This window comes from Meles meles, chromosome 11, assembly GCF_922984935.1.
Source record: "Meles meles chromosome 11, mMelMel3.1 paternal haplotype, whole genome shotgun sequence".
Lineage (NCBI taxonomy): Eukaryota > Metazoa > Chordata > Mammalia > Carnivora > Mustelidae > Meles > Meles meles.
In genome coordinates this window covers 54,550,856-54,563,985 of record NC_060076.1, presented here as the reverse complement: position 1 = coordinate 54,563,985, position 13,130 = coordinate 54,550,856, and the positions used below count along the sequence as shown (strand labels likewise).

Genomic DNA, 13,130 nt, shown 5'->3' with positions numbered 1-13,130 from the left:
TTGATAGATTTAGTCATATAGGGGCTACTGGGTGGCTCAGTCAGCTAAGCGTTCGGCTCAGGTCATAATCTCAGGGTCCTGGGATTGAGCCCCTCGGCAGGTTCTCTGCTCAACAGGGAGTCTGCTTCTCCCTTGCCCTCTGCCTGCCGCTCCCCCTACTTGTGCTCTGTCAAATAAATTTTTAAAAAATAGACACATATATGTATACCTGTGAAACTATTACCACAATCAAGATAGTGAATAGATCCATCACCCCTAAAATTTCCTTGCATCCTTTTCAATCCTTTTCCTCTGCCTTTTCCTGTTCTTCTCTCCCATTCCCAGGTAGCACCAGACTTGCTTTCTGTTACTATACATAAAGTTCGCACTTTCTAGAATTTTCTATAAATAGAGTACCTCTACACTGTGTGTTCTTCCTACTCAGGCTCTTTGACTCAGCGTCATTCTGTTGAGAATCATCCATGTTGTTGTAGCAATCTCCCACTTGTTTATATTTCTGAATAGACTTCATTGCAAGGATGTACTATAATTTGCATATTCACTCACATGATAATGGACATTTGGCTGTTTATACTTTTGACTGTCACAAATAAAGCTGCTATGAACATTCATATGTAAGTGTTTGAATGGAAATAAGCATTCTTTTTTCTTGTTTGAGTAACTAGGAACGGAATGGCTGGATCACATGGTAGGTGTATATTTGACTTTTTAAGGAACCACCAAATTGTTTCCCAGAGCGGTTGGACTATCTTATATTTCACCGGCAGTGTGTAAGAGTCCCAATTCCTTCATATCTTCACCAACACTTGGTGTGGTCAGTTAGTCTTTATAATTTGAGTCATTCTAATAGGTGTGTAATACTATCTCATTGTGCCTTTAATTTATAATTCCTAATGACTAATATGTTGACATGATTTCATTTATTTATATGTCACCTGTTTATCTTTAGTGATATATTCATTCAAATCTTCTGTCCACTTAAAAACTTTCTTATTATTAATTGTTGAGGGTTTCTTTGATATAGTCAGGATACCAGAGAAAGGCATAGTAAATATTTTCTCCCCGACTATGGCCTATCATTTTCTTAATAGTGGCTTGATCAAGATGCATTATCCCTTTGTATATATTGTTGGCTTTCAATTGGTAAAGTGTTGTTTAGAATTTTTTTTTATCTATATTCATGAGGGATATTGGTCTGTAGTATTCTTATATTTTTGTATAGTTTGGTTTCAGAGTAATACTGGCCTCATGGAATAAGTCAGAAAATATTCTTTTGAGATTTTCTGGGTGAATTTTGTAGAATTGGTATTAATTCTTCTTTAAATATTTACAAAATTCAATAGTGAAGCTATCTGGAACTTAGCAATCTGTGTCTTCTCATTTTTTTCCTGATTGATTTAGTCCCGTTAAAGATTTACCAATTTTAGTGAGACTCATTGATTTCTGCTTGATATTTTCTATATCCTTATTTCTGCTGTCTTCTTTTTCTAGTTTCTTAAAGTGGAAGCTGAAGTTAAAACCTTTCTTCTTTTAAATATAGACATTTAGGGTGCCTGGGTGGCTCAGTGGGTTAAGCCTCTGCTTTCAGCTCAGGTCATGATCTCAGGGTCCTGGGATCGAGCCCCACATCGGGCTCCTTGCTCAGCAGGGAGCCTGCTTCCTCCTCTCTCTCTGCCGTCCTCTCTGCCTACTTGTACTCTCTCTTTCTCTGTCAAATGAATAAATAAAATCTTTAAAAAAAATTTAAAAAAATAATAAATAAATAAATATAGACATTTAGTGCTATAAATTTCCCTGGCATAATGCTTTAATGGCACCTCACAGATTTTGATATGTTGCTTTCATTTTCTAAAAAGATTTTATTTATTTATTTACTTAAATAAATAAATTGCATGAGTAAGGGGAGAGCAAAGGGAGTGAGAAAGAATTTCCAGCAGACTCTGCCCTGCGCGCAGGACTCCATCCCACAATCTAGAGATCACAACCTGAACCGAAATCGAGAGTTGGATGCTGAACTGACTGAACCACCCAGGTGCCCCTGTTGTTTTCACTTTTTTTTTTTTAAAGATTTTATTTATTTATTTGACAGCGAGAGAGAGAGAGAGATCACAAGTAGGCAGAGAGGCAGGCAGAGAGAGAGAGAGAGAGAGGGAAGCAGGCTCCCTGCCAAGCAGAGAGCCCGATGTGGGACTCGATCCCAGGACCCTGAGACCATGACCTGAGCCGAAGGCAGAGGCTTAACCCACTGAGCCACCCAGGCGCCCTGTTGTTTTCACTTTTTAGGCAATTCACCATACTTTCTAATTTGTCCACTGATTTCTTCTTAAGCTATCAATTGAATAAGTTTATAATTTGGTTTCCAAACTCTTAGGGGTTTTCCAAATATACTTCTGCTATTGATTTCTGATTTAACTCCATTATGGCCAGAGAACAAATTTTGTATAAATTAAATCCATTTAAATTTATTGAGACTCATTGTAGGTCCCAGAAAATGGCTTGCCCCAGCAAATGCTTCCTGTGCACATGAAAATAATGTCTATCCTGTTGTTGGGTGGAGTGTTCTAGCAATGGCAGTTTAATTTGGTTAGCATTGTCCATGCTTCTAAATCCTTACTGGTTTTTTGCCTACTTCTATCAGTCACTGAGAGGGTATTAGCATTTCTGAAAAATAATCATAGATTTGTTTATTTCTATCAGTTTTTGCTTCATGTATTTCTAAACACTGTTATTAGGTGCCTAAATGTTAGAATTATTATGTCTTCTTGGTGTATTGACCTGTTTAAATTATAAAATAAGCTCCTTTAACTTTGGTTGTATTCTTTGCTCTAAAACCTACTCTGATATTAATATAGCTGCTTCAGCTTGCTTTTGACCTGTTTTAGGATAGCATATATTTTTCCATTTTTCTTCTGTAGAGTAAGCTGGGATTGATTGCCCTTGGGAAGCAAAAATACAGATGGGGATAGAAGCAAAAGGTGAACTCATACTTCATTGCTTGGAAAAAGTATTGCGGGTTACCATAAGGCCTTTAATGGAAGTGTTGGTTGATTTTTGTTCCTTTCTGTCTTAAGATAAACTAGACTTTATTACCTAGCAGAATATAAGACCTATAAAAACTGTTCAAATGAACAGTTACATGTGTAAGTTACGAGGAGGGTATATTCATTTCCTGCATGATCCTGTTCTAAAGACTTGTAGAATTAATTTTAGAAAATCATGGCATTGTGGACATTACACATATCCAGACACACTCTGCCATCCATAACAGCCCTCTCATGATTAATGGGGAGAAAGGAGGAAGATCAATAAAGCCGTCCTGTAAGTTAAACAGTACGTCCAATCAACTTTCTCTTCCTCTTAACCAACTCTATAAATAAACAAACAAAAACCTGGGTGAGACATGAGGCAAAGACTGGAAAAAGTATCTTGGATGAGTCAGATAAACACGCAGCAAATATATCAACCCATTTACAGCTTTCTAAAATAAATTTTTATATGGTGATCTTTAATAGCATTTTTACTGAGATACGCTTCCTATGACCTCATATTCACCATTTAAAAGTGCACACTTCAGTTCATTTTTAGTGTGTTCGTTATGTTGTACAGCCATCCCCACTATCTAATTCCAGACCATTTCCACACCCCAAGAAGAACCTGGTACCCACTGGCAATTAGTTTCCATTTCCCCTTACCCCACCCCCGGGGCAACCATGAATCTACATTTCTGTCTTCATAGATTTGCCTGTTTGGGACATTTCATATGAATGGACCGTGCAATACATGGCCTTCCCTGTCCATCTTCTTTTACTTACAATAATGTTGTCAAGTGTCCGTCAGTTTTATCGTACTCTTCAGTCAAAGATATTTTACTGGAATGTAAGCAGAGTGGTAAGAGTGCTCAGAGTGGTAAGAATGAGAATATGTAGAATGATCTGAAGAGAGTTAGCCTGGGATTTGGAGGTCTCTGGTTCTCGTGCTAATCTCTTCCCCCTTTACCTTCTGAAGACTTCAACGTCCTCTTCTTTACAATAAGGATATCAGGTGAGATGATATCATTGTTCTCTTTTTTTAAATTCCTGATGCTCCAGGGATCTGAGAGACGCAGAGACACCTACTGCTTGTCTTATTGCAAAAATCAGAAAACTGGATTGGAAAATTTAAGTTCCTCACCTGATCTGGAGACAGGAAATTTGGGAGAGTTGCTACCCATAACACCTTGAGCTGATCGTAAACACAGGAAGTAATGCCAGTTTCCTAATCAGGAGAGAAATATAACAAAAGAAAGCCTGAGCCCTTTGTATTGGGGTGTGTTTCCCTTCCACTCTGAAAAGGGATAATGTACTTATCCCTTGTGACTTCCACTGTGACTTCCGCCCTGATAAAAAGTTTGATGCTTAAAAAAAAAGACTATTAGAAATGTGCATGTATACACGATGCTTTTCTACTTTTGCTTTCTTACCCTGTTTACAGTAATATCTCCAGTATCTAGAATAGGTGAGGGGCTGGCACTCAATATTCCAATAATATTTGTTGAAAAAATGGTAGATGGATGGATAGCTGGGTGGCTGGGTAGATGGATGGAAGCTGTGGAACCAAAGCTTGATTTAAACAGCAAGGATAAAAAAAGACAAGTTGAGTTTCTCTTTCCATCCCTTCTTACAATAGCTAGAATAAATATAAACTGTGAAAAACTCAAGCAACAGTAGTTCAGAAGTAGAAATAAGTTTATTTTATTAATTTTGATACAATGCTAGAGACAATACATTTCATAGGCTGCTTTGTTGCAAAAATTAATCAGCACCAGCTCCTGGTTTGAATTATACAAACCATAGTGTTAATGAAAATTATGTGCATGTTCTTTTTGGCTGTAGTAAAAATGAACAAAAACAAAAACGTAAAAAAATGTCACCTGGGGGCGCCTGGGTGGCTCAGTGGGTTAAAGCCTCTGCCTTCGGCTCAGGTCATGATCCCAGGGTCCTGGGATCCAGCACCATATCGGGCTCTCTGCTCAGCAGGGAGCCTGCTTCTCTTCCTCTCTCTCTTTGCCTGCCTCTCTGCCTACTTGTGATCTCTATCTGTCAAATAAATAAATAAAATTTTTAAAGAAAAAAATGTCACCTGGTTCATTTTTACCACTCCTTGGAAAGAGATGAAATAATTATCATATGTTTTTAAGTTTACATTCAGCAAAATATATGCTATATACATACGTATGTTTTAGTTAAAGAGCAAAAATCGCAGGATTCTGAAAAGCTACATGCTACTTAGCTGGGTTGATGCCCTTGGATAGAGGGGGCTTTTCCTGAACCGGTATTCAAACCTGGGGAGAAGAGCCAGATGACATTTAAGTCCTTTTTTCTGGTGCTCTCCTTCTTAGCTACCACCAGTCCCATCTCTCCCTGCTCAACCCTCTTTCCTCTCTCTCCTCTACTCTCTCATATAATCATCCATTCCTTATTCTACCATTGTTCCATTTCCTTCCTTCCTGCTCCCACCAGAACTTGACAAATAACAGTGACCAATCTAGGTGGCACGAACTATGACCATCATTTACTTTTTTTTTTTTTAAAGATTTTATTTTTAAGTAATCTGTATACCCACCGTGGTTCTTGAACTCTCAACCCTTGAGATCAAGAGTTGCACACTCCACCGAATGAGCTAGCCAGGTGCCCCCGTCTCTCTTTTTTTAGATAACAATCATTTGCTTTTTTTCCCCCCCTGAGTCAAAGCTCAATCATGAGGAAGAAATAAAGGTCATGATAAATATTGCCCAACACCCCAACTTGCCAGAATTTTTGTTTGTATCCTCATTCAGTTACTTGCATTTTACAAACTGATTGATGCTTTCATGATCAGGAACATTCAAAAATATTATCCTAGTATTCCTAGTTGCTACAAAAATCATAAAACATTCTCTCTTTATACTAGCATTTGCAATTACACTTAAACATCATTGTCATTGCAGATAAGTATAATAAAATCTACCGTGCTAATCAGTTTCTCCATAACAGCCCTGGTTCTGGATCCCCAGTTTTAAATAGTTATTATAGCTCTGTTGTTCTAGAAGGGAGTGGCCTCTGGACTCTATTTCTTGAGCTTTTACTTTCCCTCTTAGGATATCATTCTTCAGGTAAACAACTCTTTGCTGCATTATCTGGCATCTCGCCTTTCCAAATGGCAGAGGCCAGTGGATCAGAGAGGACTGGAGCTGGTATGGAGGGTGGGTTTTGCATCTTTTGGTTAAATACCAGAGAGTCTCTGTGTTGCACAAGAGACCTGTGTGTTGTTATCAGTTCAGGGCCTATGTGGGATACCTAAAGCGAGGAGCCTCACGAGGCCACCATGCTTTTAAATTTAAGTGAGAGGTAGAAATGCCAAAACATGATCCCCACTTCTCTTTGTAAATATTTCTAATACGAAAAATCTTGATAAATGAGCAGAAATAAAACAAGCTTGTCATGTTTTATATCCAGAAACTGGACGGAATTTCTTCTGTTTATTTTTGTTTTACCAAATGTGTTAGTCTAATAAAACCCGCTCCAAAACTTTAGTCTACTTGGTAACCCCATCTTGACTCTGAAATTACTCTGAACTACTCATAGAGCAAGTTAGTTAATTTGGTACAACCACATTTTTCAGTGATTAAGAAAAGAGGAAAATTTTGAGCACATGCTTCAGAAATAAATTTCTAATTTCCTGTAATTAAAACTTGATTTCAGAAGGGAGTTCCTGTAAGGCTGCAACACACTTCAGTGGTACGAAAATGTTTCATTCAGCTGATATTATAAATTCATAAGGGACTTTATGTTACCGAATCGGGTTAGCATGCCATTTCTAGAAATAGTAGAGATGTAAGGGCTCAAAGTTATATCAAAATCCATTCTGAGAATATGGGTTTTCAAGGGCGCTGTTTTCAGTACCATCTTTCTTTGTTCATCAGCATTGTTCACTGGGACACTTCTGAGGAAGCAGGGTTTTCCTTCCATGTGTTAAACATCACTCGCATAAACTCTTTTCCAAATGTCCTTGAGAAATGTTAGTCCATACCATATACCCAAATGAAAGAGAGGTTCACATTACTTTAAATTTCTCATGATTCTGTGAGGCCAGGGGAAACGTCATGATTAGCTCTGGGAAGGTACAAAGCCAACATATTTATTGGAAAAAGAGCTCTGTCTCATGAGTAGAGATGGGTAGACCCTGATGTGAATGTAACCTCTGAATTCTTACCTGAACTAGAGCTTTGCAAATGAGCTTCCATCTGCAAGATTTTCCCATCTAAAGCCTTCCTTTTCCACCACAGAGAATTCTCTCTCTCTCTTTTTCTTTTTTTAAGATTTTATTTATTTGAGAGAGAGACAGTGAGAGAGAGCATGAGAGGAGAGAAGGTCAGAGGGAGAAGCAGACTCCCTGCAGGGCTGGGAGCCCGATGAAGGACTCCAGGATCATGACCTGAGCCAAAGACAGCCACCCACCCAAAAGAGCCACCCAGGTGCCCAAGAATTCTCCTTTATTATCCACAAGCCTCTCATCTTAGGTTTCACATTCCAAAGGGACAAAGCGACCCTTTGCTGTTCGACTATGATTTAATGAGCTGGTAAAGTTAGCTTTCCTCAGACTGGAGTGGTACAAGCCTCTGCCAGGACAGATTTCAGAACAGGACAAAAAACTGAGGTCTTGGGACAAAAAAAATCCAAGGACCATGAGCTTGGTGTGGACTTAGATGTGGAGTGGGGACAGGGTGGGAGTATTCTGGAATAAGTAAATCTTGTACCATGTAATACTTTAGGTATTTGTTTTGAAAGGTACTGAGATACAAGAATTGTATCTCTTCCTGAAAGAAATGCTCATTGATCAATCCTCCTGCAACAATTCTTCAATGTTCCTTTTTTTACTAGATCCCTCATATACTATGATTAAAAAAAAATGTACTAAGTCAGTCATGACACCTTGTTTTGTATTGAACAATATGCACAAATTCTGTAAATAAATAGGTGAGAAATCCCAAGTGGGCACCTGTAAGGTCAGTTACATTTAGATTTTCCTGGAGCACACGTAATTGTGAGGTTTGCCCTTCCTACAGTCTTGCGTTTGCCATTTCCCTTGTCTTTGAGCCAAAACACAATTCTTGCCGGGCTTCGTGCGTTGAGGGGGTCCTTTCCTCCAGTTGGTGAAGGTGACAGCTTCCCCACCAATCCACTCCCAGTGGCCAGCACGCACTTGGTCATTCAAACCTAAGGTGAACCAAAAAATGGGTCAATATTACATTTATGCTTGAATATCCTATCAGTCTATTGTTATAAGTTCGGTAATCATATACAAACATGGGTCTACGTTCTAAAACACAGATTAGGGCCTGGGAATCCTAAAACACAGGTAAGAACATACAGCTTCGAGGGGTGCCTGGGTGGCTTAGTCGGTTGGGTGTCTGCCTTCAGCTCAAGTCATGATCCCAGAGTCCTGCTCAGTGGGGAGCTTGCTTCTCCCTCTCTCTCTGCTGTTCCTCCCACTCATTCTCTCTCTCTCAAATAAATAAAATCTTTAAAAAATTTAAATTTAAAAATTAAAAAAACAACAACAACATATGGCTTTGGAATCAGACAGATCCAAATCCAAATCCTTGATCCCCCACTTACTAGTTGAGCATCTTTGGGCAAGTTACTTCACCACTCTAAATTTTAGCTTCCTCATCTAAGAAATGGTAATAAAAATAGTATATCGAGGGATGTTTTAAGTATTAAATAAGATAATGCATGTGAAGTTCCTGACATGCATACATGTTTGGTAAACAGTAATTATTGCTCACTCGTCGCTCTACAGACAGAACTCCTATCCCGGGGAAACAGGTATACTCTTGTCTACTGTTGTTCTTTCTCACCATGTAAATGTCTTGGTTCTCATATTTGAAAGTAGCTTAACTAGGTGTTATTTTTAGTCTGGAACGTAGTGTTTTTTCGGTCTGCTGTAATCCCAACAAAAAGCAGCTTTTCTCCACTTGCCTCTCCGCTCTCACTAGCTACTCTACAAATTGTACTTTAGTGTTGCAAAGCTTTTCTAATTTTTTCTTAAAGAAACATTCCTCCTCCTCACCTTCCTTCATTGCAGAAACAAAGAGAATACAATGAGAAAAGAGTCCCCGGTAAGAGCATGAGCTGACACCTCCCAACCAAGTTTAACCATGAAAACAGTCTAAGTTGCGTAGCGAATAACCTTCTCCCGAGACTCTCCCTCAGTAATTTTGGGGTAGAATAAAATGAACTACTATCTCTTCTGGATTTTTTCCTTGCGTTAGTGATCAGGGAGATGTTATGCCTAAGCATTCTGTGGGAACAGAGCCTTGAAATCAGTCATTATGGAAGCAGGGAAAACCGCTCCTCCAGCTTTATCTTAATACTCTCAGAAAATTTCAGAATTTAGAGATGTACGAAGTATGACAGAGATTTTGAGAAGCTAAGACTGGGTTTACTATTGTTCCCTGAAATCCAATACCTTCTAGGACAGATGGTGAAAAGTCTGACTTGAATGTGCCCCCAGAATTCTACTCCTAAAAATAGAATCCGAGAGATTTGTACTGTTGTTAAAATCGAAGAAGCTACTAAAACTTCAGAAAATAAGGGATAAAATTAAGGTCCACCAATAATTGTCAAGGGATAAACATTTCTAGTTCTTTGGCATCCTTCTTTATGTATGTATATATCACGGGCATATATGTGTATATATATCATATGCATATATGCATAAAATATCTAAATATATTCTAAACTATTTTATGCTTCATATGGCTCTGGGCTCTGCTTTTTTACTTAGTATCCTGTCACAAATATATCATATATTTAATATATAACATGCTGCAACATATATGTCCTGGATGAAACAATAAACATAAAGTACTTTGTCATGTCTTTAATATTCAATGCCTTACAAAACGTTAAATATTAAATAGTCCTTCATATGGCTATACCATAATTTATTTAACTATCCCCTATTTATAGCTATTTCTAATTTTTTACTTTTAGATATAGCATTTGTTGAATTTTTTTACCTATAACTCAAACCACCTTGCTTATTTCTTTGAGACAGATGTCTACCAATCACAGTAGTATGCAATTACGATGAGGGTTTTAAATTTTTTTAAAAGATGTTATTTATTTATTAGGGAGAGAGAGAGAATAAGCAAGGGAGGAGGAGAGGGAGAAGCCGACTCCCCACTGAGCAGGGAGCCTGATGTGGGACTTGACCCCAGGACCCTGGGATCATGACTTGAGCCAAAGGCCGACCCTTAACCGACTGAGCCACCCAGGCGCCCCGAGATGAGTTTTGAAAGACAGACCCTCCACCCCTCCAAAAAAGAAAAAAATAGATTGTCCAACCATCTAACACTGTTACTGTAAGCCACAATTATTTGGCCCATGGGAGGGCGATGCCCTCTTGAGGTTCTCGCCTCCCTCCTTAGTACAGCACAAACACTCACCTATCCAAAAGGGCTTTCTTCCACTGATGTCCCAGAGCCATCGCATGTGCTGCCTGGAGAGAACGGTTACAAGGCTGCCCAGGTGACTACAAGGAAACAAACAAAAAGGGCAGCATCAGTGACAAGTAGCCCAACTTTCCTGTTGATATGAAATTCATAACAGAAATCAAAGCGGTTTAAAATAGAAAAATATATATATAGAGAGAGAAAGGACTTTCCAGGATTTGAATACTCTCTCTTTTTTTTTTTTTTTTTTTACTTTAATGACTATCTGTAAGGTGGGATTGGTGACATCAAAGAAAGTGAGATTTTTTTTTAATATTATCTGAGATTTAAAGCACAAATTCAATAGGTTATATACATGTTTTAGAAAAATCAACAACTACCCACTTATAAAAATTAATGCCAAAATATTACTCCTTTCACGGGGAGTCTATCTCTAAATGGGCATAATTTTGACAAATATCCAGTTAACTTGATCAGTAAGGTAACCCAAACTATTCAAATAAAATGACTTGGGGTCTACATTTTGTGCATGGTATATTTACTCAAATACCCCCGTAGTTGTGACCCTTTGCTCAATGAAATAAGCATGGTCTCACTGTCAAAACTTCATAAATGGTGTAGAAGTTAAAGCACGTGTTCCTGTAAACATCTATAAACATTCCCCCTCCCAAAACAGAATTGCTTTTATGTTTAAGGGGTATAGCATATGGACATGACTTACCTATATTGTGAAATGATTACCACAATATGTTTAGTTAGCACCCATCATTTCATTTAAATATATATATATATATATATTTAAAAAAAGAAAAACAGTTGTTCTCCTTGTGATGACAACTCTTGGGATTTACTCTCTCAAGAACTTCCAAGCATTCCTTAGAGCAGTGTTAACTATATTCATCATGCTGGACGTTACTTCCCAGGACTTAATTATCTCATAACCAAAGTTTGTACCTTTGACCACTTTCATCCAATTACCCCATCCCATATCTTCTCCTTTTTTTTTTTCTACTATAGAAAGTTTCAAACAAGAGACAAAGTCACCATGATTTTGCCTCGTTAATATCCATTGATATTTTATTCATTTTGCTGATGTCTTTCCAAACTTCTGGTTCATTGCTCTGTTTTTCCAGATCACATATGGTGAGCATAATTTATCCATTTCTTAATGATTTTTTTTCCCACTCAAACCAGTACTTTATTGTTCTGTCCTGCAGTGGTGACTTGTAGGACTTCTGAGACACCTAAGTCTCTTCACCCTTTCTCTGAATGTCCTCAGGCTGCTGGATTTGGGTTTTGTGACTTGGCTCTTACCTCATTATTTACTGTCATCTCCTGTCTGACAGTGACAGCAGACCCGAGAGCACAACTTCTTCCCTTCCTCTCACATCCAATATGGTAATTCTAATGGGCTGAGGGTTTAGATCTCAACATACCAAAGGTGTGTAATATGCAGATCAAGGGAAGGCCCGAGGGGCTGCCCCAGTCAATATGGAGCATGAACAGAACATAGGAGATCTGAGTTCTCGTCCTGCTCTGCCCCTAATGCCTTTACAGCTGTAACTGCAACCTTCATCATTAGGAGGTAACCGGGCTTATTCAAGGATATTTAACATCTCCTGCTTTAAGATTCTTGAAACTACTGCAAAAACAGACTTTGTAAAATCCATTTGTGCTGGTCAAGCACACATTTGAGTTCTTTTTTGTCTCTGCAAGAAGCAAAAGTCCCCAAAGAGCAAGATGGGAAGATAGCTGTGTTTAGGACAGGTAATACCTTACACCATGGTTATTTATAAAAGAAACATTTAGGTACTGGTGTGTTGATTACTTTACAAAAATGTTCCTTTTCCTTCATGCCCATATACATACAAAATAGTGTGAACATTTTGTGTATAGATGTGTATAGAGAGAGATATTAAAAATAAAATATAGAAACATAAAAAAATCTTTGGACAGCTCTGAAATTTGAAGGCATTCAAAGTGTAGTAATAAAAACAGAAACTTTCATTTTTCTAGTTAAAGAAATAAACATCTACTTCTTTGAAATGTTCTGATTAAGTATAGATGTATTTCAGGGTAACTCTTTAAGGCCAGGCCAGCAGGGGTTCCAGACACTGCTTTGGGAAAACAAAATGGTTTTATAGATAATGATTTATAATAATAGAATTACCAAATGTACAATGACTGCCTAAGGAAATGAGGAGATGAGATTACAATATGTAAATTCAAGAAATACCTAATCTGGGAGTCTAGCTCCTCTGGGTTGGAAAAATAATAAAACACCAGTGGAGAGGAAAGGAGATTGGAGATAAAGATTGAGTTGAGTTAGCAATCTGATTAGGGACAAGGAGGAAAGCAAAATTTGCTGTTCTCGAAACATGGGTGTTGCAAATGACCCTCTGTAAAGGATCGTCAGGGCGTCAGGAAGAGGCCAGGAAACACAGCCCAGTATTGAATCATATCCCTGATACCAAATCAAAAACATACTAATATTAATATTAATTCCAATTAGAAAATCTAAAACCATCTCCTAAAATTAATTCACGAGAAGGTAAATACCCAAGTTGTGGAATGTTGAAACTATAAATTTTATATCATAGAAGCAATGGATAATTCCCAGAATACATATTTTTCTTCCTTTGATATATTTTTT

The 13,130-nt window shown here is 37.9% G+C and overlaps 1 protein-coding gene across 1 annotated transcript in view; it reads right to left on the bottom strand.

Moving 5' to 3' along the window:
• Positions 1–7,484: 7,484 nt before the first annotated feature.
• FREM1 (FRAS1 related extracellular matrix 1) overlaps positions 7,485–13,130 on the bottom strand; it is a 144,684-nt gene continuing 139,038 nt past the window's right edge. The window contains exons 35-36 of the mRNA XM_046021702.1: positions 10,472–10,557; positions 7,485–8,234 (exon numbers count right to left, since the gene is read on the bottom strand). Coding sequence (XP_045877658.1) covers positions 8,035–8,234; positions 10,472–10,557 — 286 coding nt within the window. The 3' untranslated portion in view covers positions 7,485–8,034. The remainder of the gene's footprint in view (positions 8,235–10,471; positions 10,558–13,130) is intronic.